We start from the raw sequence: 26219 nt of genomic DNA, 5'->3' as shown, positions 1-26219 counted from the left end.
TGAAGTATATCTTTAGGTAATTATTTTGCAGCATACATAATAAGGCAAGAATAGAAAGCATCATTCGGCAGCCTCACTGGTTAACCTCGCTTTTAAAGAGTCACTACACAGTTTTAGGCAAGTAAACATGCAAATGGATATATTTTAGCAGCTCTCATTGAAACCCTCCCTACAAGTAGTTTTGCATCCAAATGCATTAGCGGTCGTTGTGCCGAAGAAACCAGCTGTTGAGATGGCCAGCTCTTCCACAGGACAGAGTATTATGGCTAATTCCCTTCTGACAAGCAAATTCTTTAGCTTTTCAATCTCACCCACTTAACATGTTTCCTGCAGTAAGCGTGTGAGAAGTGCAGCTCGCTGCAATATATATCAAAATGCCTTTAAGGGTTTGCAGCTGGCCCTCTTTCCCAGTAACCCAAGCAAACATATGAAAAATCAGTTTTTATTGTTCTCTCACAATGGAAATCATTCTTCTATGTCGTGCTGTATGGAAATCGCTCCAGATCGTACGCCGTAAAGTATTTTATATCTCCAGTCATTCCCGATGGATGATTAAGTGAAAGTATCTTAGTAGTGCCAATGCCACACTGCTGTATAAAACCGTCAGACCTGTGCCAGAATGTGCTCAAGATGCAGGCGTCCGGAGATCCCTGCTTTTATCATTCTCATACTTAACGACATGCACAGGGAACACGGCTGACATCTTTACAGTATGAGAGCAGACATGGAACAGAGGTATTATATAAAGTCCTCCTAAGCTTCCTGTGCTTTTTCCGGTTTTTGGCAGGAATTCCTTCTGCTTATTAGGAGCATCAGGCCACTGTTGCCAAATTATTAATTCACAGAGGTATCAGACATTTCCTCTCATTATCATTCACTAAAGCCTTTGGCTCTCGAGCAAACACTCCCTCGGGTCACAGCGCTGTCTCCTCCCAATGGCCCGTCGTAGCCTGGTTTTCCGTAATTCACGGAGCGCAACTGAGACGAACAGGAAAGAATAACAAAATTGTAAAACGATCTTCCAAAAGCAATGGGTGGGAAAACAAATAATTGCAGAAGTATTATTTGTGATCAACAGCCAAAAAGATTTGGCTCGCACACATTCTCAGTGTCTTTTGCGTCGCGTCCAAGACAAAGATTCACTATAGAGTCTTCCCTCCCTGGTTGTCGTCCTGAGCGATGGAATCCTGTAGGCATCTAAAATTACTTGGAATCTTCTTGTATAATAATCCACGCAAAATAATTGAGGGGGAAAAAATTAAATGAAGTATTAATAACAAAACATGTACTGCTGGCAAGCATTAAAAACACAACAAGGACGAATTGGCTCTTGATAACGGTCCTAAACAAATTTCTGACACACCCCTGTGGTTGGTCCATTGTGGTTTTAGACTTGGACCTTCAAGATCCTGATACTTCGTCTCCAAAACCATATCTCCAAAGAGTCTAGCCAAATGCTAAAAGAAATCTCCAGTTTCAACCTGACTGATGTTGTGGACAGAAATACACATGCGCTCAAAGTGTGATTCAAATGTTCTGCTCCTCTCAGCGTCCTTTAGAGAAACCCGATGGCCTGGACGTTTCCGACCAGAGTAAGGAGCACCCGCAGCATCTGTGCGAGAAGTGCAAAGTCCTGGGATACTACTGCCGCCGTGTGCAATAAGGAGGATCCCGATATCGTCTCCCCCCTTTCCCAACACTTCTCCTACCAAGCGCTCCAGAAAAAGTGAAAAGTGCCAAAATATTCATGTAAATATCTCTAACGCTAGTAACGGCTTTGTGTATCAGCAGCATGCGACGCATTTATTGTGTATAATGGACAATTGAATATGTTTGGAACAGTATTTCTATCCGTACGGGATGCAGTGGATTACCTCACCATTGCGTCCCCTGATTGTGTGTTTACAGACTCCCTTCATTCTCCCTACCAAGTGAACTTTGAGGATGTGCCGAGCACTAAAGGTTTTGCGTTAGTCGAACAAGGGCCCAGAGTGCCTTTGCAGAGTTTGTGGGTCAATAGCACATCATGTTAACTGTGAATTAACAGAGGGATAATGGATTTTATCCCTAGCTTTTGTGTCACATATTTATTTATGTTTGTATATCGTATCGTAGTGCAATTGAATTAACTAAACTGGGATAATTTCATCTGTGTTTATATCTGGACAGGTATTGTTTAACCCCACCTCTTGCCATTAGAAACTACTGTAGAATAGAACTAATGCTTCGGTTTAGCGCATCAGGTAGTTTATGTCTTTCACGTACATTTATGAATTGCCAAATGCGAGATATTTTTGTCAGGTTGGCTAAAAGCAGCCCTTGAGGCACCCAGAACATTTGAATCGAGTTGTTGGCAACTATGCAAAACCATTGCAGCTTATGCAGTCATCAGTTCCTTTACATTGCCGCAAAATCAGACGAATTTGTATGGATGATCGAAACAAAGCCACGACTTGCTGATCATCACGGTCCTTTGAAATGTGATCATGTATGTCGTCAATTGTTGCCAGAGAACTGCTTCAAACGTCTTATAAAGTGTTTTGGTACAGGGGTCAAAATGTGAGCTTTTCAGTCCATGTGCAAGCATTCAAAAACATAACGCCTGTTCTTCGTTGAGATATTTGCCTCAGGATAAAGAGTGTGTTTGAATGACACATCTCAGATTAAATAGAGTGCACGTGTCTTATAAGAACACTGCTCATTCATTTTTAAATTCCAAATTATTCATTCTTTCACTCTTAAAAATAAAGGTTCCAAAAGGGGGTTTGCATAACAATGCCATAGAAGAACCATTTTGGGTTCCCCAAATAACCTTTCATTGAACAGTAATAAAAAATATCTTTTTTTTTCTTACCGTGAAGAACATTTGATTAATCTGAAAAACCTTTTGTGCAGTAGAAAGGTTCCATGAATGTTTCTTCATGGAACTATCGACGCAAAAAGAACCTTTATTTTTGAGAATGTTGAATTTGACCCTTGAAAAAAAAAATTCTGCTGTTTACACAATCATTCTGATCATATTTCAGAATGAAAACCTTAATTTTAAATGTCTTTTTTGCATAACCCCATATGTTTATGTTTTAGCTGCAAACATAACTGATGAATTAAACCCTGTTTAAACTGTGATTTTTGGGAAGAATTTTCTATCTGAGTGGACATTCGTTGTAAAGGGAAAAGAAGGACAAAGTAAGTAATGCTGAAGAGTTTTTTTGAGATGTAATGAGAAAATTTTGGGTACATTTGATTGGTCAGAAGACGTTTTGGACAGACGTATTACTGAGAGAATTATGATAGGAGCTTGTTAATATTTGTATGGAAGTAAGTGTGTACAAGATCTCATCTATGTGCCGTTACCTCTTATGATGGCTCACACAATGTACTAATCAATCATATTCGAGTGTGACCCAGGGTTATTGAACAATAAATGTAGCTTTACGTGTTCCGGTGGGAAGTTGCAGATGGATATTGTGAGAATTGACGTTGCGTTGTTAATCCTAGATGTACATATGAAGTTAAACGCATTTACATGGTAAATACAATGTGTATAATTGTTTACTTATCTTTGGAGTCCACATATTTTGTGTTGAATATTAGGTCATGTTTCATTTATTAGAATAAACTCAGATCGATATGAATCTTCTCTGAAGGGAACGTCTAGTGCCTTAACACAGTTTGGTTTTGAAAAAAATCTGGATTTTTGCTAGAGGATGTCATGAATGATGCATGGAATTAAAGAGCCGATTAGATGTCTGAAAATATAGACCAGATAATTCTACTTTTGATTTTCTGATGGTAAAAACTGCCAGGCAGTAAATCATTAGATTACTCATAGATAAAAAGCAAGGCTGTTTGTGTAAGTCGCTACTTTCTTCTTCGGACGTCATCATTGTTTCTGAGACCCTTTATTTCATGGTTACTGTGTTTTTGCCGGTGTTGCTAATGGCTTCACTGTGCGCACATTCTTACACGCCGAGGTTTACTTCAGGCCTCATTTAGGCTGGAATGAGTTACTCTGCTTTTTGATAAACACCGTCATGAAAATAACCAGTGAAATAAACTATTACTATTATTATGATTCATCATAATCATTGCTGATTACCCATAGCTGTTAGTCTACACATAATGATTTCCTTGCAGTTTTGGGATCAATTCAATTTATTGTCAGTTCTGTATGCCTGAGCAGATGACTGAATGCACCACTAGATCAAGGCCTAATTATTAAATTTGCTTTACTATTGCAAAATAGTTGCATTGCACTATATACATGACTAAAAAGATAACAGCCCTGAGTTTTGCGGATTTGTGTAAATGAGCTTCCCCTGTTGATTTCTGATATATTGAATTTAAGACAGATATGTGATATTGATGGTGTCCACACATTTAAAACTATACAAAGTGCTTTTGTGCGCATGTGTTTTTGTCTTGAAATACATATACTTGACTTTTATAGCTCACTTTCAGTATAAACGTGTTATTTTCTATTAAAGGTATGTGTATTTTGGAAACAATATAGATAATGAAGATTTTGGAGCAATTTGATAGATTTTTTTTGTTCGGTTTCCCTTACAAAGATACTAGTATGTGTTTTATGTATATATTCGATTGCCATAATTATCAAGTTACCTGTTTCAAAATGTTATGATGCAATATTAAAACTTTGTATGTGAAAAAGGGCAAATTGCTGAGATGCAAAAGATCTGGGAGTTTTTTTTTTCTTTCCCTTTGATGTTTTACAATAATCTTTGGTTATATCCTACAGAAATATTTATGGAAGGATTTTGTTCTTTTTTAACAATTCAATTATTTTTTTTGTATAAATATGCAACAGAAGCTACTCTATGAAGAAAATATTGATGACTACATAGAATATTATTCAAAGGTTGGTACATAATTATTATGCCCTTACAAGCCATTTTATGTGTTTTGTTATTCTAGATTGTTATTGGTATATAGTAACCTTACCAGTTACGAGCATACATGTGCTTCAACGTTGTTTCGAATTGTTGTGTCTGCTATATAGCATGAATGGTTTGATTTGCATTTATAGGAAACCTATAACACTCGCTTTAACATCACCACAGACAGCTGTTTTTAACATAACGGAGACTGACTCACACACTGTAAGTCGTAGCGCCTTTTTACTGAGGGGTTTTAAAGATGCAAAACAGTGGCAAAAAGACGCGACTAACCGAGTCATTGATCATAACACTGAATTGCACGTACAAACCTTTTACATGGTCGAAATGTGTTAGTGAATCAGGTCCATACTGTATGAAACTGAGCTCTAGTTAGCCGTCTCCTGTTACTGCCAAGTCCAGGAATGATGTCGAAATGCTTTTCTTCACATGGGAAAAAAAAATAACAAATGTGTGGGGCTGAAGTTTGCATGTGCATGTTTTTAAATGATTCAAGAAATATAATTTGTGCAATGTATTCTTATTTAATATTAATACGTTTAATTCTTGCCAAGAAATCTTCACCTCTCTAATTGTTAGTCATTAATAAATGCCTCTATTCACGCCTAGGATTTCCAGTACCATTAACAGATTTACTGAATGTACTGATTTAACACTCATGTTTGTAATGTCTGTAATATATTTGTCATCATATTGGAGTGGACCGGGCTACAGAAAGCATTGATGATGGAATGTACTAGAATGTGAGACAAGATGAAATCTGTAGCCCAGTGTCCATGAAACGGCATTCCGATATGTGCCTTATTTGTTAGTTAGGAAAACTGAAGACTGTGCTTTTAGAAGTTTATTCAATTAAAACATTGACTAAATGAATCACGACTCTGTTTCATCTCTTGTTATAGCACACAGTGATATATGTCTGTTCAGTTTGGCCCGTACAGCCTGTTTTTGGGTTATAACCTATTCTTTGGCCCGTCTCTGGCTGTTGGGAAATTGTGTCCATTTTGAATCAGGCAAAGGCAGTATGGACTGATTAATTATTTAGATATGGTCCTTGGGAATGGTGCTTGTGTAATGGAAAACCAAAGTCTGAAGCCGTGGGGGAACAGCTGTCATTCTGACATCACAATCATTTATCGAGGGGCGTTTCTTTAAGTTTAGCGTTCGCCTGGTCTTTGCAACTGCACAGGTTTGAAGACACAGATGTGTATTTTTTTCACTCAACCTAATTACTTGTGATGATTGTGAACACATGAGCGCTGTATATGTGAAGGTTAGGACTTGGCGATGGCGCGGGCTTTACTCTTGAAGCCAACTTTAAGTAATTGGTCTACACATTCCAAATCCCTTAAACTTCACTAGAGGGTGGAGACCCAAATTATATCAAGTTTGTTGCAACAATGCAGACTAAAACAGAGCGGGAACGAGAATGTCTCTATAGCAACAGTGCAATCGGAGAAGTCAAACAAATCAGTCGCGAGTTCAGACCCCATATGGTTTCATTTAGGAGAGAGAGCACTGTTCTCCACAAAGGTTCATAATTTACTTTCATAAGGCATTACTGTGATAAGCTACACCTACACAACTGCTCATTTTCATTTCAGGGTACGTGGATGTCAGCTGGCTGCAGTTATAATGGAATACATCTGACAAACTCGTATTCCCAAGTGTCTCCACAACTATTGTATTAACATGTTCAGAAGATTCTCGCTGAAAGTTTAACGTTGGAGGTGGAGATGTTTCGTAGCCAAACAGGATGTCATATCCTGCTTTAGGGGGGACAGGAAATCTTGTCGCTGGATAGAGTCTAAAAAAAGGTTTGGGATCATTCTCGGGAAGATTTAAAAAGCACGCCACGCAACTAGATATACAGCTACAGTTGTAGTCGGCCCTCATCTGGAAAACAGCCTTGAGTCATTAAAAGAAAAGAAATGGGCACAGGATGCAAATATCCTGAAAGAAATTCCATATGTCAAAACCAGTTTCATGTGCATTTATTTACTTAAAATACCTCTTGGGGTTTCTCTGGCATAGCTTTTAGAAGATAAACAATCTCCATATAGCCTTTATAAAATGGCTTTAACAGTATAAATTTGCTCATGGCCCATGGTATTTGACCCATAAGCAAGATTTCTTGTCTAGGGGTAAGTAATAACCATACTTACTGAGTCTTTTGCTTACTTAGCAAGCATAAAACACCTTAATGAATCCACAGACTGACAAATTAAAATGGCAATAAGTAGGTAGGTAACATAAATGTAGAAAAAAAATATATAATTTCTTTTCAAAACACATGCTTAAGCAGTTTCAAGTCATGAAAAAGTTTGATCATATTAAAATGAACAGATGTTTCCCGGGTTACTTGAGTTCTCCACAGTCTGTAATGACAATCTTTTTTACAGTTCCTCCATCATGTAAGCCATAGGACTCCATAAGAGAGACTGTGTCCATACCACCTTTGACCTGCCCGAACACGACATGCTTGCCATCGAGCCTAAAAGAGAACGTCAGGAACATCAATCCCATAAAAAAATGAAAACACTTGGGATGGGTAATAATTAAATCACCTCTCCACCAGCGTAGTGAGCGTACCATTCTGTTTTTGCAGTGCAGATGAAAAACTGGGATCCATTTGTGTTGGGCCCAGAGTTTGCCATAGACAGAACACCTACACGAGAAAGAGAGAATCAGACCACCTACTGGATGCTTTATATAAGCTAATTTGTCACTTTAAATAATTGAATGATATTATAGAGATTCAGGGAAAATCTAACAATCAACAGTTCCACAATAAAAACCAAGGAATAAGAAAAACAAGAGTTTGAAAAGCAGCAGGGGGTTTCTGGATGAAAGACATCTGGGTTGGGTAAGTTGCGGCTCTCTACTACAATTACATCCAGTTGTGTATTACACAACCCAACACTATTTGCCCATATTAATCCATCAAGATGGTGGGCTGGTGTAGGATCCCCCTGGCACCAAAAATGCACTACAATATGCTGGCTTTGACCTGCTTGGAAAGTAGGTCATTTGTTTGAAGATTACAAAATCTGTTTCTGCAACTGAGGGATCCTTACCACCACCTTGTGGCTTTAAACAGATGTGCACATGCAGGTTTTTTTTTTTTTTGCATATTCTGACAGGCTCATGATGATGATGATGAATTTGTGCTGAATCGGATCCCAGAGGAACTAGATGCCAAGTCTAGCAGAATAGACGTTGGATCTCCACAGAATTGGACTGTCCTCCATTCATAAAGTTTTCATTGCATTATTAAATAAAATATTCTGGGATCAGCTACCAATGTGACTATGGTAACCTCAGACCTGTTATCGCAAACACATTTTACTTTTTTTTTATTTTTTTTTATTCTTCAGCATCCCCCTCAATAAAATGAACACAGAAATGTCAAATTATTATTTAAACGAATAATGCTAAATGATTAGAAGATGCATGGGTATGATTGCATGTGTAGTCTAAAGCTGTAATATCAGCTTTAACCCTCTACTTTTGTGACAGTACAGTAGTGACATCACCTGGTCCAGTGTGTTTTAGCTTGAAATTTTCATCGCTAAATTTCTTTCCATAAATAGACTTTCCACCGGTGCCATTATGATTTGTGAAATCTCCACCCTGTAAGCAAAACATCAATAATTAGATAGCCTTATAACATATAACTAACTCATAACCAATAAAAAACACATAGAGAGATTTTTTAATGATTTTTGAGAGACATTTTTTAAGATTGAGATATATATAAACAGACAAAGCAATGCTAAATGATCAGTAGCACTAGTTACCTGACACATGAACTCGGGGATGATTCTGTGGAAATCTGAACCCTTGTATCCAAAGCCATGCTCTCCTGTACAGAGGGCCCGAAAGTTTGCTGAAAGACAAGAACCATGAGAACTGATATATTATATAAATTTTGCTTTTTATCATCGTAGTATACATTATATACTGTATATAGTTTATATTGTACATATTGTATTTTTTGATGGGCCCTATACATGAATTAGTCAAAATCATTATTTTTATCAAACCCATGTTTGCTTACCAGACGTTCTGGGTACAGCATCAGCATATAGCTGCAAATAAAATAATGAAAACCAGCATTCAGAATATTTAACAACAACAATTATTATTATTGATCATATTTTTCATAAGAAGATCATTGGTAACACTTTATTTTACAGTGTCCCTCTTGTGTAATGTAGTTCATCTATTTGTAAATTGTGCATATTTATGCTAATCCTAAAATACACCCTAACCCTATAGTACATGTAGTTAATTCTACACTGTAACACGGACATCTTAAAATAAAGTGTGCACGATTATTTATAAAATGTGCCATATTAAGGACAGAAACAACTGCTGATAAAAACATATTCATTACATTTTCCCTTACTCTTTTCAATGCACCATTAACTTTTATATTAATTTCGACTTCTCAGTCTCTGTTTCATGCATTTATGTTACATGACAAATAACTATAGCTTTATCTGTTCAGCTTTAATAAATCATGACTTGCCTCAATAATAATTCTTCCAATGGACTCGCCGTCAGCTGCGATGTCCATAAACACAATAGGGTTCTTCATCGGCCCTGAAACCAGTCGGTTTGCAGCGATTGCGACAGAGCAATATTTCAAACGATTTTTCAGTTGTAACATTCTTGCTGTGGTGTTGTAAACCCATCAACGAATAGATGCAATAATCACGAAAAATCAGCGTTCAAGGTTTAGCCACAGTCATGTGACAGTAACATGTTCTTCTATGGTCAAAGCAAGAGAGCCATATTATTGTCAAGTTAAAATCAACAGCGACACCATGTGGTCTGACGAGTCGACAGAAGTATATCATTTTGATTCGATTAGCCTACTTTTCAAGCTCTTTGGGGTCATCAATATTCAGATGTAAACCATTCACAGTGTTATGTTACTTTTCTCCGCGCTAGTCTAATCACTAACGTGATTACGAGAAAAGCCATAAGCCTATCATATTGTTGGCACAGGGTTCTACCACTTATCTTTTTAGTTTACTGCTTAATGGATGATTCGACTTTGAGATTGCACTGCTCGTTAACGAATCATTGTTTTTGAATGAATATTTTCAGTGAACAAATCGTTCTCGCTGATTTTCCAAGCTCTATAACTCCTGTTAAATGTTTACCTGCCTTGCCTTTAAAGTGAATTGAATGAATTGAGCGGTTTAGTCCAAATTTTCTGAAGAGACACGATCGCTTTATAAGATGAACAGATTGAATTTAGGGTTTTATTCACATATAGCATTCATCAACTCACACATCCGTTGTGTTAAATGGAAGCTCAAGCATGCTTGCTTGACGTGCGAGAACCAATGAGGTCTTGTGTTATGCAGCGTTTGAGCTCCCGGCCCGCAAGAGGTTTGTTCTTGGCAAGCAGTTTGGTTGAGCTTCTACTGTATGTTCACTGATCAATGTTTATATTTGAATAAAAGCCTAAATTAAATCTGTTCATCATATAAAGCGATTGAGTCTCTTCAGAAAATATGGACTAAACCGCTCAATTCATATGGATTAGTTTTACGACCTCTTTATAACTTTTTGAAGTGTCAATGTGTCAGTTGCGTAGCTGCCAATGGAGCGAAAGCTCTCAGATCTCATCAAAAAGATCTTCATTTGTGTTCCGACGATGAACGACATCTTGGAACGACATGAGGGTGAGTAATGACAGCATTTTCATTTTAATCCATTGCACATGTATCATTTTATTTGATTAAATATTATACAAACACGCAGTTTTAATAAATATATGAAGGTAATATAAATAAGCTTTAGAATCAATAGATTAAGCTATAAAGGATCTCAGGATCAAAGCCTTAGTTGACAGAGAAAGTTGATGATCAGCGTCATGGTACCAACAAAGCCTGATTGGATTGGTTTGGTTTTGCAACTTGAAACTAATCCTGTAACCCTGAGTTTTATTTATTTATTATTATTATAAAGAATTGACTTAGTGAATGATTCAAAAGAATAACTCCCCTGTGGCTATCTACTGGAATAGCTAAGTGTTATCTGCTGAACTGTCTCTGAACAACTTTTCTAGTGAAGCTGCTTTAAAAGACTAGAGTCACTGAAGAAGCCTTTTAATCCATAGGAAACATTTGCCTCCCTGTGGTTGCAAACTCTGCTTGCTTTGTTCTCTGTGGTTGTTTTCTTGCAGTAACTGTAAAGCCTGTGGTTTTCACAGAGCTATGAATGCACACCAAATGAAACATCAGAAACACTGCAAGGTTGTTTCATCTGAATACATATTTATTAGATAAATATTAGGATGTCACAGCATCTAACTACATACAGTTTTGCAAGACTAAAAATCACAATTAGTTTTTTGTTGTTTTTTTCCTCTGACCAGTTTAGAATATGAAATGATTGTACAACAGAATGTACAAGCAAAGACAACTGCAACATTTGGTGCCAATCACTTTAGATTGTACCTCATTTTTGTTTTGAATGTTCCTGATCATAATATCAAAATTTTTACAAACTCTGGATTTTGGTTACAATCTTTTGGAACCGCTCCTGGACCCATGTTCCCTGTTGTCCAAATGATTTCCCCAGGACTTTCTTCATTATCTTCTCTAGCACCTTATTAAGTACACAAGAAATGGAGCAATACACATAAGCTAAATATTACACAAATGTAAAACAAATGTGTCTCTTTTTATCCCCTCCCCAAATTCCTCAGTCATGTGGGATGAATATTTTACAAAAAGTGAACAAATGCTTAGAGGTTCCACAGACGCTAACAAACACAGATTCATTTAACCCAATTTAGATTCTGATGGGAGGATGCAAGCTTTACAAATTCTAAATACACAATGCACATTCCCCTGGGGAAAATGAATACATTTCTGTTAACGTGTCTCTATTTATCATTTACATATGTACATGCATCCCTAATGTGCCCCTTCCCCCTTTTTTTCCTTCGACTCTCTCCGAACCCTCACCTGTGGCCAAGTAGTGAGTTCACACAGTCTAATTCGTTCAACCCCTTCTGTTCGTGCCTCAGCGCCCACTGTCTCTTCGACGACTGTACATCGATAGCATGTGACAGCTCAGAGCCGACAACTTTAGGAGTCTTAAAAGTTCAGTTTATGCCTATTTGTGTCTACAAAGTGGGAACGAATATGTGGCAGTGCATCTTTGAAAAAGGATATACAAGTGAACTACAGACAAACGCTATAGAACTTGAACCCCCTTTTCCTGTTGGAGTTCGAAGCATTTCAATTGTCAACGACAAACAGATTTTTTTCTTCTTTTTTTTCTTTTTTACATAATTCTACACCAAGAAGAACAGAAACAAAACAAAAACTAATATTGCAATTCATAAAAAAATAACTTAAAATGGAAACATGTTTCAAATGGTGATGTTTCAACAACAAAACACATCCCAAACAGTATTCAGACGCCAGCCTTCTTCAACAGTCTTTGAGTAACATCAGTATCATGGAAATGTCATCATTACAAATATCATAAATACTGACAATTATTTGAGTGGGCTGTTTTAATTTAAAAACAAACAAACAAAAAATGCATTAAAAAAAAATCCATCTTGTATACATGGACATTGTTAGCCTTCACTGAGCTGCTGTTACAAAAGTTTTACTGAAATGTACAGTTGCTGTAATAATTGTATGCACTGGCTAATGCATTTATGGGTATTGAGATAATGTATAGCTTAATCATATAATTGAATTTTAAAAAGTAAAATCTATAAATATAGAACATATTCTAAAAACACTTTCTTCATTGTTTGTTGTATAATAACTATGATTTTACATGTAAACAAAATGATAAAAAGTGGGACAAATTACACATTAGATCAAATTCTATGGGTAACAATTTGAAAATGGGCTTGTCAAAAATAGGTTTGGGCCACCTTTTCAAATCAGGGTGCATAACTTTGGTATTCCATGGACATCTTGTGATAAATGTACATATTTTTGTACAATTGTAACAACAGAAACAAATTATATGAACAATATATTGTGCATTATAAAATAAAACTTTAACATGACAGTTCATGAATAAAAGGCTAAATAAAAACATAACCAAAAAAAAAAAATCACTAAAACAAGGGGCGATTGGCAACAGTGAATGTTTCAACATCGGATGAGGTTTGTCAGAAAAGGGGTACAAACATCGAGGGCCTACGACGACCAAGCCTCATGCATGAAGAGAACTCACAGAGAAGACCGATGACACAAGACTGACTGCCCTTTGAAATGTGAATTGCTTTCTTCTTGCACTGTGACCGCTAGAGTGGAAAATCCACAGGACATTGCGGGAGGAGGAACAGTCTGTCGGAAGATGCACAATGATATGGTACAGTGCTGAAATGTTTGCTATTCTGTCTCGAGCAGGAAAAGAATGCATGCCGTGATGCCCTCAAGCATTTGTTTAGAACATGATGCATATGTCTGAAGGTGCTGGACATATGAATCACATTACAAAATGAGGTGCAAAGCTGCGCGGTGTACCAGAACAGGACACATTCTCGTGTCCTGCGGCGTGAGAGTTTGGGAGTGTTTGGAGGACTTTTGCAAAATTCCCATCGTTAGTCTCTGGGATGGGAGGGTTAGATCATTCTGGTGATTGCGAGATAAGCTTTCTTCCCTTTTGTTGTCTCCTTTACAGGCTTCCAGGTGCAGTTTGACGCATTCTCTTGTGCTTTTTCAAGGGAGATGGACAAAATAAACAGTGTGGACATCCAGCTGATGAGGATTTTGGGAAGCCGCGGTGGTATAGCTTGGAAGAACAAACCTTCAAGAGATTGCGGACACACAGAGGCCGGTACAGGAAGAAATATATATATATTTTTTCTATTCAGGTCTTCTTTTCACAAAAGGAAAAAAATCTGAATTAAAAATGCTACAATACTTTCCTAGTGAGCACACACATAGTTCTGTGTGACGTATTCATATGAACTGATTATAGCTGCACATGTATTTCCATTAGTATTGAAAGATATCACTTTAGTGCCAACCAACATGGCTGCCTTATATGTGTGGAAAAGGTTGCTTGTAAAAGAGTGAGATATTTACACGAGGAAGAGGCAAAAGGATGGCTGTTTCCTGTTTGTAAAGTACAGAGTCAGTCTTCAGGTGCCTCTCGATTCCTGACAGCCAAACAAATTAGGGCCTCACCAAAAGGCCGACTGAAGGAAGTCAGTTGTTCTCAAAGAGGGACAGCAGATCGTCATTGCTGCTGCTTGGGAGGTCCGGAGGGTCTAAGTATGACAGCAGCTCCTCTGGGTTTGGCAGTTCTGGCAGGAGCTGCGAAGGGAGACAGACAGACACATTTACGTTACATTCTTGGAACAATCTCAAAGAACCTTAATGGAAATATACTGGGTTCAATACAAGTTAAGCTCAATCAACAGCATTGGTGTTATAACAAAAAAAAACACTCATCCTTGAAAAAAGTTAAAACCAAGGTTAAAGTGAGGCATTTAGAATGGAAGTGAATAGGTGAGGATTGACAAGCAGAAATAAGCTGACAATTTTCAGATCATTTTATGACAAATTATATCTGTTAAAAGTTGTGTATTATTTGAGCTGTAAAGCGGTTTAAATCGTTTATACCATTTTGGGGTTTATGGCATTTAGATATATAACTGCACAGAAAAAGGTTTTCACACTGAATTTCAATTTAAATCATGTTAACGCACATTTTTATGTTACGTAGCTATACTATTAAAACAGTGAGTATTTTTTAACATGAATCTATTGGTGTTTCACTGAAACCCAGATATTTTAAATAAAAGGAAAGACAAAATTTATTTTTTCGGTTATCAACATTATGCCTCAAAATGCCTTCGATTGAGATTAAAGGTAGTGTAGGTGATTTGTTTCAGAAACATTTTTTTGTTATGCTGGTTGAAAGTCTATTCACATCCTGATAGCAATTGCTAAGTTAAATGGTCTAAATGTATTATATATATATATATATATATATATATATATATATATATATATATATATATATATATATATAGTCTGTGGAAGGCATAGGACCATCATTGCATTCAGTCCACGCACCCTGCTCGCACGGTCATCAGCGTGTTTAATGCAATGCAGAGTTAGACAGACGTCGGTCACCGAGCACCACAACCGAAACAGCAGCCACCTTTTAAAGTTGAACTAGAACAAAAATAAAGTGCTTATGCTGCGTTCACCCCATGACTACTGTCATTTGAAAGAGATGGAAACCTGTGACGTTATACTCGAAGCAGTTCGTCACTCGAATTTATGTTTCAATGACAGCACTATCAACCCCGAAATGAATCTGCTGCAGTCAGGTGGTACAGGTCAGTGCTCTTTAAGTTGTTTATGTTTATTATTATTATTGTTGTAACGTTATGTGCTTTGAGAGGTAGTTTAACGCCATCTCTCGTGGCGCTTTTGTTTGCTCTCTGCTGTACGTGTTCATGTGTTTTGGAGGAGGCGTGGGTTTGGAGATGCTCTGAAGGGAGGGTGGGATCTTATGCTTTCAAAGCTAGCTCGCTATTGCTAGCCTCTCCGAAAATTGCCTACGCTACCTTTAACTTATAATCTGAATCTGAATATTCCTTCAATCGGATCTTATTGGAAACGCCCAGAGCTTTGGACCATAAGAAAAGCGTGATGATAACATGATTGAGCGAGTAATGTTAGCAGCAGAAATGAAAGAAGCTTAAAATAAACAACCATTGTGTGTATACTCACATCCAGAGAAGGCTCGGGCATGTCTGCAGGTCCCTGGCCACCTGCCTGCCCATCAGCGGCAGGGTTGAAGGTCATGTCGGGATGTGGGTGACTGTTTTGGCCTGGCTGCTGTGGGAGCGGGGGCTGGCGTGGGGGCTGGGAGGATGGGGGGCCGCTGTGATGCAATGGCTGAGCTGATTGGCTGTTGGGGTGGGGGGACGCATGCATGCCTGGCTGCATGGAAGCATGGGATTGATCAGCGCTCACAGGATGGGGCATCTGCAGAGGGAGGAAAGAGGAGCGATGAGACTGAGAGAGCTTGAGTGGCGGCCATAGACAGATCGAGAGCAAGACAAGTGCCATGCAGATGATTCCAGAGCACATACACCTTCAATTCAACTCCGATGATTTGCAAAATGACATTTTCAGATGTTTGGTAATAGTTAAACTGTTTAAAGTTTTAACTTAAACTGTTTTATCACTCATAAGTTTTGGAGAGAAATAGCGTAGACACTAGATGAAACTTTCTAGTATGTATGTGCTGTTTGCAGTTCACACACACACACTATCAAATGATAGTGCAGACTTTGAAATACTGTATTTGACTGTGCAAAACCAAAGTATATATTTAGTTTAATACTAAGAGGAAATGGTTATTTAGGTATTTTGGGAGGTATTAGGTATTTTACTTTTTTCCCTTCGCGTTTGAAATCAACACAAAAAACAGAGACCTGCAGATTTATTAATAACAAGAACATTGCTCACAGTGTAACAAGACTGTTGTGATTAATCCCAAAATTAGTGTCATGCACATTTTTGTATGTTTTAAGCTAAAGAAGGTTTGCACTATTTATGTAATGAATCTGGGACTTGCCTCATGTTAAAGGGACAAAATTGTGTCATCATTTACTCCCCCTCAAGTTGTTCCAAACCTGTATAAAATTTTTTGTTCTGCTAGACACAAAAGAAGATATTTTGAAGAACATGGGTAACCAAACAGTTGTGGGGCAACATTGACTTTCATAGCATGGAAATATATATATATATATTATGGAAGTCAATGTTGCCTCACAACTGGTTGGTTACAAACATTCTTCAAAATAAATAGATGCCCATTCCTGATTTTTCTACTCCTTTTAATTAAGGCATCAACCACTTATTTTTTTAATTGTCATTTTTACTCTAGCATCGTTGGATGTGCGACTAATATCAAACTTTAAAAGAGACTGTGCGGGAGTCTTTAACTTTTGTCCCCAGGTTTAAAACCATGTCTCAAACATCAGTGCTTGTTGCTTGAAGTGATTTACCGAGTCGGGCATGCCGTGGGCGAGAGGCTTGTCAGGGCCCATGAGGCTGCTGGGCACGTCTGGTGGATGTGAGAGCTGGGGTCCATGCATGAAGTCATTCATGGGAGCTCCGCCACCAGAGTTACTGTGAGAGAAGTCAAAGTTTCCATGGCCCTGGTAACTATTGCCTGATGCACAAAACAGAGAAACAGCAATAAGGAGTGATGACCTCAGAAGCACAAAGAGTTAGAGAGATTTAGACAGCTTGGACGGCAAATCAGCCTGTTAAAAGCTCGCAGGCGTACGTTCTTCTGACTGTTACGACTGAAGGAAAAAAATGAAGCGTACCTAAACAATGAAGCTTGTAAAACACTAAGGACTAGTTTATGAGATGGACAGAGTGGAAAGAGCAGAGAGTCTGATCGGATGCTGACCTCTACCTTGCCCCCCATATTCGCCATTGTTTCCTCCATGCTGAGGGTGTAGGGGGGTGTAGGGTGAAGGGCCGGGACCCAGCTGGGCGATCATATCCATAACATTAGGCATGATCATTTGACTGGGACTCATGGTTTTAAAACGCTTGGCCAGAGGCCCATCTGGATCCTCCTTTATATGAATGTCTGACTTTATGGCCACCGGCCTCCAACTACACGTAGGGTCGATGGTGACCTCTTCAAACTCCGAACTGCAAGAATGGAACAACATTCATGACTGTGAATAACAGGATGTTTATAATTTAACAATCGTATCTCAAGTGCATTTAATAGGACTTCACTGAAAAATTGTGGGTCCCAATGTGTGACTAATAAACTTACTTTTGAATCGCATTGAGAATTCCCCACATGTACTGGTCCACTTCTAGCCCTTCCAATAATGCTGTTTTACTAGGGACAGACAGAAACATATAAAAAAAGCAGCCAAGAAGAACAGCGTATCACATTTATTTGGCTGCCTAAAACAATTATTGTAGTGATTTGCCACGTACTTGCATACAGGACATCTCCACGTTCCTCTCTCACAGTTCAGCTGCAGATAGGACTCTAAGTCAAAGCACTGCAACAGAAAATGACCTCAAATGTAAATTCAATCAATGTAAAATAACAGTTATACATATATAAAGCTAGAATTTTATTCAGGGCCTGAATCGTAGTGGCATGGGATTGTGGGTATTTCATTTGATTTCACACAATTTCCACTATTTTTGCATTGATAATGTGGGAAATCCGAACACACATTTATTTACACAAATGTGGAAGGAAGAATTTGTAAAAATCATTGTCAGTATTTTTATCAGTTTGTAGTAAAAATGCCAAAACATCCTTAAAACAAGAAAAATTTACCTGAGAAGGAAACCAACATAAGGTATTAAAATTATACTTTTCCTTTTAAATAATTTTATTTTACCTACGCAATTGTAATAGTTGCAATTATAAATTTCATTCAATATGAGGGAACTACAGGGGGTTTGTGAGTTAATGACAAACTATTAATACAATTCATAATAATAATAAAAAAAACATACATTATATATATATATATATATATATAGTAAATAAAAACAAATCAGAAACAAACTATTACTAATTAACTGACATCAGAGAACTGTGTGAATGTGTTAAATTATTTAACTTGAAAAACGTTAACTTAAAGTGCCCCTATTATGATATTTTAAAAGTTTTCTCATTTTGTTTTTGGAGGTCTCGTACAATAGGTCTGCATGCATCCAAGGTCAAAATACATTTTAATATCATTCATTTCAGGATAAATTACAGTGTGAGACTTCATCGTTTTTATGTGCATGCAAAGTGGATTTGTAGAAAACAGCTCTCGACATTCTTGACATGACAACACGAACCAAACTCTTCCAGGCCTCAGCTACAACAACAGTGTTTGAGGGCGGGTCAAGGAAGAGGTCGTTTGCGGGCAGCCAATGAAGACTGTTACATACATTAAAGACTGTTAATTTGTTACATTAGCCCTATTCGGATGGGACTAGTTTTCATGGTGGATGTTGGTGAAATGTGTGTTTCACAGGTGTACTTTGTGTCATATCTGTGTTTTTCTCACACAACCTTAGTAAAAGTTATCTACTGTTTTTCAGAAAACTCAGCAGCCCTCTGAGAAATCTAATCTAATTTAATTTCAATATGGATGGTATTCGACAAAAAATAAAACAAATCGTAAAAGTGTTGCCAGATCTTGCTATAAAAACAGCGAACAAGAACAGGCCAGCAATAAACCTTAATACATCCAAATGCTTCATGCTGAAAATAATACCAAAATATCACGACCTGCACCTACTCCCTTTAATAACTCCGTAAACTTGATCGCTTTATGAGCCAAACTTAAACTAAAAGCCCAAAAAACGATTAAAATGTAATGGCAACACTGTAAGAGCACGCTCTGTGAAGCATCCTGTCCAATCATAAGCAAAACACTACTTTGTCTGAATAGCGGATACCAAACACGCGAGACGCCAGAACGTTGCTATCATTGCAGTTTCGGGAGTGAGTCATGTTCCGTACACACACGCAACGATAATTTAGGGGACTTCCTCCTGCATTTAAATGTGGTTGACACTCCTGAAACTTTACAGTGTACGTGGCTAAAAAGTAAATCTTTAATGTCAAAGAGGTTTGGCTGACAGAAAGTTTTTGGAGTCTTATATCATTTGAATACCGGACATGTATCTTTTAGATTTCTCGATGTTGTTTTATTGAAAAAAACAAGACAAAAAAAGAAGACTTAGGACATGATTAAGAACATGAAGAGACACACTACCTGCACATGTTTACAGTCATGTCCCCTCGCAGGGAGCTGGATCCGTCGGAATGTGATTGGACACTTGAGGGACACTTTGATGGCTGTCTGCTCTACTCCATCCTCTCCATTTAGTGTGGCATTCCCAGAGGACGCTGCTACACTACTGAAGTTTCTTTTAACTGCAGGAAAACAGACAAGACATCGCAAAGATTAGGGATTGATGAAGATGATAATACAGAGTGACAGACATCAGCGGATTCCAAAGAATGAAGCATCTACTTACTTTTGGTAATGCAGTGTTCGGCAGGAAGGAGCCTCTTCTTCAGGAGTCCCTGCAGGACCGATCTGACCGACGGCCTGTGGACCAGCTGCAGCACGAACAAGTGCGACTGCAACAAGACCCCGAACATGTAACAACCCGATAGCGAGCATCTTCACCTCACAATATCCTTCACATGATACACTGTCTGTACCGTTCAGCTTACAGACAGGGAAGCATAAAACTGATACCAGCAAATGTAGTGGGAACGCAGAGAACAGAAGCTGCTTCAAATCAGTGTTATCTGATTTCGTATCACATGCTGTATAACAGCTCTCCGACATGGCCGTTAAATGACAGACTATACATTATTGAAGGGCAGCGGAGGAATACTCACACAACAGCAGGCTGTGACCGTAATCTGTATGGTGTTTCTTCCTGGTTGACAGACATGCTTTAGGTGCAGGGGTTTGTGGGATGTCTTATTGTCACCCCTCTCAATAGTGAGGGGGGTGGCATTTACGCTGACTTGGACGGATGCGGGCCAATTGGTGTTCATTTGTCGGTCCTCGTGATGATAGCACTTAAACTGCAGCTCCAGATCAGATCTGAAGGACATGCAAAGAAGGTTATAGTTTTAATGGTATAGTTCACCCAAAATGTCCTCATGACGTTCCAACGCTATATTCCATTTAATGAAAGTGGTGATATTTTAAGTTTTTCCTGTATTTGTGATCAAATAAATGCAGCCTTGGTAATAAGCATGAGACTTTTCAAAAACATAAAAAAAAAAATCTTTCCAACCCCAAACTTTTAATCAGCATTGGATGTTCTGAAGTTATACGATAGCTTTGAGTAAAAAAACAACATTTAAGTCTGTATTGTATCGAAATGAGCAGCGTGAACGATCTGATAAACGAATTATTTTGTGTTCCACGCAGAAAGAAAAATCATACGGGTTTGGAACAACATGAGGGTGTAATGAGGGAGACAGAAATATGCTTAAAAATTGAAGGTTGTCTTGTAAGAGCCTGCACGGTTTAGGACAGTAACATGCACACATCACGTACCTCCACATGAGCGTCTGGTGGACGGAGGGGCGCAGATGGAAGACGTGGTTACTGACGGCCAGGTTGTGCTCTAATCTGAAGGGCTCCAGGACCACTCCGTCCCTCACGGGGAACGTCAGGCGAAGCTCCTCGTTGGGGTTGGCTATAGCAACAGATATTGAGATTAGATGGATTCATAGTCTTCCCATGTAGACTAGAGTATCAATGCTTTCAAGTTTGGCTATCTCTTCACCTAGTTTCACCCTTTCCCACCAAAGCACATTTATTATGAATGAGCTCTGAGTGGATGTGAAAAATGCATGAATCTCAGACAAATGTGCGATGGGACTTTTTCTCTACTCAGCTGCAGGTGGCGGATCAAAGGGTTCTCGGGGGTTTATTCTGATAGACTGTGACCGAGCTTGTAATACAGACAGAGCGGAGATCAATGCAATATAACGGTTGTGTGTGTGGTTACGTTGCAAGACTCACTTGGAGGCGGAGGAAGAGACGTCAAGCTTGGCTTCATGTCTGGAGGAAACGGGGGCTTGACATCCTGATTAGGCGACAAGTATGGAGGGATACTACTTCCTGGAGTCATGGGTGGCGTGGGATTCCCAGGAACCGGTGAGTGTGGATAGTTCACCACCTGCCGAGGAGGCTTTAGCCAAAGAGACATATGATTACTGAATACAATCGCTAAATATAGAGCAGATCTGTACATATTACATAGTACAAATGGAAGATGATTACACATGTTTGTGTATGTAAACAGAGAAAACACACAATAGTTCCACCACCTACCCCATTTCCTTGATTATACCCATAACCACCTCCAGAGAAATTGGTGTTCTGACCATTAAACGGTTCTTGCTGAAATAGGAAAGCATAGAGTATTAAAAGCAAGAAAGCAAGATAACAAATATTAAAATTATATTTATTTTCTCTTAACTAGAAAAAATAAATTTGAACAGTGAGGCAAACAACAGTACTAAAACTGTTTCCATGACAGTTTCAATGAAAATTTTCAGCTAAAAAAAAAAGACAAAAATCTACAAAAAAAGACAAAAAAGATAAAAAAAAGTATATCTTCGATAAAAAATTCACCATGATCTATTTTGTAAGTGCATGTTATAGATATTATTTGTGAAAATTTTGTACAAAATGTTTGACCTCGTAATTTTTTACCAAAACGACAGACTCATGCTTGCTGGACTTCTCCAATTATTTACTCCAGTTAAACTCCGCCCTTTCTTACCATCTAATGCAAACGCATAATCACTTTTGAGTGCAATGCCCAGATCTCAAAATCTAATCAACAACTGGATGCACAGAACCAATTTCCTGCACTACATTCTTTTTTTTCCCCAATAATCCATAAAACTCAGATGCACATCACAATACGGAAGAAAGGTCTGTCGCTACTTTCTTTCAGCGCAAATTTAAATTGAATGTGGCTTTATCAAAAAAATCAGCTGAATTAAACAATTTCCTCAAGAAAATTGTGTCTACTAAGACTGTAAAATCCAACCAATATGAATTTACCTTATAGTATTGGCCCATGGCTACCCCTGTTGGTGGGTACTGGCCAGAGCTCTGTTGTCCTGGCATCCTCTGCCCAGGGTAATTGGGTGACGCAAGAGGTCTAGAAGCGTTTGGGTTAGGGTACTGCCCTTGCTGGTTGGGAAACTGGCCATTGGGTCCAAACTGCTGGCCTCCATAATTAGGCTGTAAAAAAAAAAAAATTAGTTCACCAACACAAATAGCAAATACAGTATGTCTGCTAAAAGTTGATTTGAACTAATAATGTCTTGCCTCTCCTGGATAGGGCCTCTTAGTGCCCTGCATGGGCATAGACTGAGGTCTGGGTCCAGGGTAACCCTGTTGGGGCATCCTTTGCCCGTGGCCACCGAAGGGTACCATCCCTGGGCCTCTGGGCTGGTTCATTCCCATAGGTGGGCCGCTCATGTTGGAGCTATTCATGCCACCTCCCATACCAGCTGGGTTCATGCCTCCTGCCATGGACGGGGGGCCGCGGGGCCCAGGCTGGTTCATGAACTGGCTGTTGTACCCTTGCGTTGGCCCCATCTGAAAAGAGGAGCAGACCTGTGGAGAAGGCCAGCGGAATTTCAGATGAGTAAGTGGACTTGTTCAAAATCCAGGATAGGGTAAGGAGCCAAAACCAGAGAGAGACCAACCTGGTTGTACTGGTTCATGTCTTTGTTGGTCTCTTGCAGGGCAGCTACGGTTGCTGTGGCAGTGGCTGTTGCCGTGGCGGCAGCGGCAGCGACAGCAGCGGCGGCGGCAGCAGCAGCAGGTTGGGTGAAATCAGAAGGTTGTCGTGTATGAGGGGGCATGCCTATACCACCTGCCGCATTCGGCCCACCCGGGTAACTGAGTAGAAGGAATACACATCACATAAACATCTATAATCACAACTGACAGAGACAAAAATGTCTGTTTATCAGAATAAAACTGGTTGGAACACCACATAAATCTTTCCTGGATTTGCACTTGGCACAACAAGGAGGTGATATCATCCCTTTTCGAGAAAAACATCCTTGAACTGAGTGTTGGCTTGGCTTAAAAACCGTGTCAAGTATCACTAATGGGAGACTTCTATAGCTTATTGAATCTCCCAGAGTGATGCAAAGCAACTCTGTCAAACAACTTCCCATCATCCTGTCGGGAACGCTCTAATGCTTGAAACGTCTTGAAACATTACCTTGCACCAAAGCCGCCTCCTCCCGGGTGCCCTGGACGACCATACACGTTTTGCTGCATGTAGGCCGGGTTGGATCCCGCTTTGGCTGAAAACTGTTGTTGTTGGCCAGGGAACTGAGGTGAGTTGATCCCTGGGTTGTTGGCTGACATACCCGACCCTAGTGTATTGCCTCCAGGGTTCATGGGATTGTTGGTATTGGCCATGGGGTTACCCAATACCTAGATCAAAAGCAACATTGGTTAAAAAGATCAATGTTATCACTATCAATGTTACTGTTTTCATACAGTGAGACTATATGTGTGAGTGTGACTCACCTGACTTTGTGACGTATTGGTAACTCCCCACACCGTTGTAACCACTGACAGCGAGCCCGGGGCCTGGTTAGTGTTTTGTTGCCAGGGAACGCTGTCATATGGAAAGGACCCATCACTACAAAACAGTGTTCAAACAGTAATGTGAGATCAGTGGCATCAAAGACGCATTGAGATAGAGTTGACTCCGACACAGCCTGATAGAGAAAACGCTCCCTCCTGACTACAGAACATTTGTTTTTCCGTGAAAAGCAAGCTGTAATGTTTGCGAGAGAGGCCAATCACCAGCCCTAGAGCACAAAATGTTCTATAAAACATCACTTAGCTAGTGAACTTCCTCAGCCTCACACCCTCTGCAGCACGGTAACGTTTTCTCTGGCAATCGCTCAAACTCTAGCTGACGTACCTAGAGAGTAAAGTTACATTATCATGTTTTATCTGTCGTTGTTTGGGAATGTTACGATAACACATTTCATCAGCACAGCTTTGTGGTGATGTCATCATGTTTACACGGCTGTTATTGAAAGCTTGGTCAATGGCTTCTTGGAAAAGCCTGGTCTTCAAGATCACATGCCACATAAAAACAAACAATTCTTTGCTGGATGAGTGCACTAGGACTTCATTTCAAGAGAAAATTCTGGGAAAGCAGAAGGGGTGAGACTACTGAGAGTATTTAACAGTGCTTATAACAGCATCAATGAGCATCGGGTTATCTGTAGAGCAGAGTTTTGTCTGGGTACTGACCCATGTGAGAGCGAGGGCTTCATAGAGTTCATGGGCGGCTGCAAGGGTACTTTGCCCTGTGGTTCACTCTGACGATTCTTCTGATGTCGTAACAAAAGCAGCCGTCCCAGCTCCTCGCACCAGGACGACAGGAGTGCTGGAGAAAAAGAGACAAACAAAGAGAAAGAGAGATCAGGAAAGATCATTGGCAGACAAATCACCTTTTAGCTTAACAGCAATCTTCCTTATTTTATTTTCAGATTGCTATTTAGGAGCAAAACTCATCGCCATGATGCTAGATTGGATGCCATGGTGTTGCTATGTAGTTTCTGGCCACATACACACTGCAGCTAAGTTCGGTACTTTGTCTCTGAATTGTTCTGACTGGCTTTTCAGTGTGTTGCATTGAAATAGCTTGAGTGTTATTGGTGATCCAAGTAAAACAAGCTCACCTGGTTCCTCCTTTAATCCAAGTCTATGGAATTTTTCACCAGTTTTAGTGTAAATCATATTACTTTTCTCTAAGCCTTATTACATGCACATCTGTACTTAACTAGTAGCACAATTTTAAGTATCGTTAATGTTCAAATTTCCATATTTTTAAGGTAAGGGGGACTGTTCAAATGTCTAACCCCCAGTATAAGCAATGGTTATAATGGTGCCAAAAGTGTATTTATCAGTTCATGTCTTTACCACTAGAGGACACTACAATCACAGTACAGGTACAAGCATGCTCGGGATCCTCTATAATAGCTTGTCAGTGTGCTTCTCATAGGATCATATGCTTTTCATCTGCAGTGCACATTAAGCAGTGATCCTACTACAGAAGACCTGTCTTCCACTCTCGTGAAGGGAGGATGACGAAGGCGGGGAGAGAAAGAGCGAGAAATGGGAGATGAGAATCAGTGCTGAGGTTGGTGAATCATGCCTGTGATGTGTCCTGGCAGCACTTTACTCCTGAGAGGGCTAACAAAACAAGCCTCTCACCATGGTGATGGAGTCGGTTTCGGGATGGCAGCAGCTGGCACGTACCCAGATTCTAGTCTAACCGATTCTGCATGCCGCATACGGCTGAAACACACTGCATTTAAGTGCTCTTCATACAAACGGTCCTCATACTTTCCAACTGACACTATTTAGATAGATATTCACTACTAGCTGAGTCATTCCATGACAAGAGTACCATTTGTGTCCACAACATCTGATCAAGTGCACTAAACACAAACAACTGCAATGAAGTGTTTTATAAATGAAAGCATGTTTGTTAAGAAATGAATTACAAATGTATTGTATTAAAACATATTTCATGTGATTATTTTGTATATTTTTGTAAATATTATAAGGAGGATATGCCGGGAGAAGTTTTTTCATTTGAAATGTTCCACCTCATCAGATTCCCAATGTAACAACTCACAAGTTCAGAATATCTCAAAATAATATTTTAACTTGAGATGGTA

At 39.1% G+C, this 26219-nt stretch overlaps 3 protein-coding genes across 11 annotated transcripts in view; 1 reads left to right on the top strand and 2 right to left on the bottom strand.

Annotated features, from left to right (window-relative positions):
• The window catches only part of zcchc24 (zinc finger, CCHC domain containing 24), a 48694-nt gene extending 42905 nt beyond the window's left edge, over nt 1–5789 (top strand). The window contains exon 4 of the mRNA XM_079636074.1: nt 1550–5789. Within this exon, the coding sequence (XP_079492200.1) occupies nt 1550–1663 (114 nt within the window). The 3' untranslated portion in view covers nt 1664–5789. The remainder of the gene's footprint in view (nt 1–1549) is intronic.
• ppifa (peptidylprolyl isomerase Fa) lies at nt 4815–9917 on the bottom strand. Its single transcript, XM_079636075.1, has 6 exons — nt 9451–9917; nt 8977–9007; nt 8717–8805; nt 8453–8549; nt 7509–7584; nt 4815–7410 (listed from the first exon to the last, which is right to left on the bottom strand). The coding sequence occupies exons 1-6, from the start codon at nt 9589–9591 to the stop codon at nt 7275–7277; spliced, it is 570 nt and encodes a 189-aa protein (XP_079492201.1). The 5' UTR covers nt 9592–9917; the 3' UTR covers nt 4815–7274.
• A 2320-nt stretch (nt 9918–12237) lies between these two features.
• The window catches only part of zmiz1a (zinc finger, MIZ-type containing 1a), a 132690-nt gene continuing 118708 nt past the window's right edge, over nt 12238–26219 (bottom strand). For all 9 annotated transcript variants that reach the window (XM_079636055.1, XM_079636054.1, XM_079636056.1 and 6 more), the window contains 18 exons: nt 24784–24919; nt 24043–24157; nt 23729–23946; nt 23202–23397; nt 22819–23109; nt 22549–22731; nt 21808–21876; nt 21496–21664; nt 21025–21166; nt 20352–20562; nt 19979–20084; nt 19714–19874; nt 17918–17985; nt 17748–17816; nt 17367–17617; nt 16954–17120; nt 15668–15925; nt 12238–14236 (listed from right to left, as the gene is read on the bottom strand). In XM_079636055.1, coding sequence (XP_079492181.1) covers nt 14129–14236; nt 15668–15925; nt 16954–17120; nt 17367–17617; nt 17748–17816; nt 17918–17985; nt 19714–19874; nt 19979–20084; nt 20352–20562; nt 21025–21166; nt 21496–21664; nt 21808–21876; nt 22549–22731; nt 22819–23109; nt 23202–23397; nt 23729–23946; nt 24043–24157; nt 24784–24919 — 2918 coding nt within the window. In that variant the 3' untranslated portion in view covers nt 12238–14128. The remainder of the gene's footprint in view (nt 14237–15667; nt 15926–16953; nt 17121–17366; nt 17618–17747; nt 17817–17917; nt 17986–19713; nt 19875–19978; nt 20085–20351; nt 20563–21024; nt 21167–21495; nt 21665–21807; nt 21877–22548; nt 22732–22818; nt 23110–23201; nt 23398–23728; nt 23947–24042; nt 24158–24783; nt 24920–26219) is intronic.

The sequence above is a fragment of the Phoxinus phoxinus genome (genome assembly GCF_949152265.1).
Source record: "Phoxinus phoxinus genome assembly, chromosome: 14".
NCBI lineage: Eukaryota > Metazoa > Chordata > Actinopteri > Cypriniformes > Leuciscidae > Phoxinus > Phoxinus phoxinus.
This window is presented reverse-complemented; position numbering and strand designations above follow the sequence as displayed.

What these genes read in the sequence shown, in the direction of transcription:
- ppifa (XM_079636075.1), bottom strand. Translation starts at nt 9,591, where the DNA reads ATGTTACAACTGAAAAATCGTTTGAAATATTGCTCTGTCGCAATCGCT. An exon ending in TTGGAAGAATTATTATTGAG is followed by an intron (nt 9,008 to 9,450) that starts GCAAGTCATGAT and finishes TTTTATTTGCAG; the next exon opens with CTATATGCTGATGCTGTACC. An exon ending in TGCTGTACCCAGAACGTCTG is followed by an intron (nt 8,806 to 8,976) that starts GTAAGCAAACAT and finishes CTTGTCTTTCAG; the next exon opens with CAAACTTTCGGGCCCTCTGT.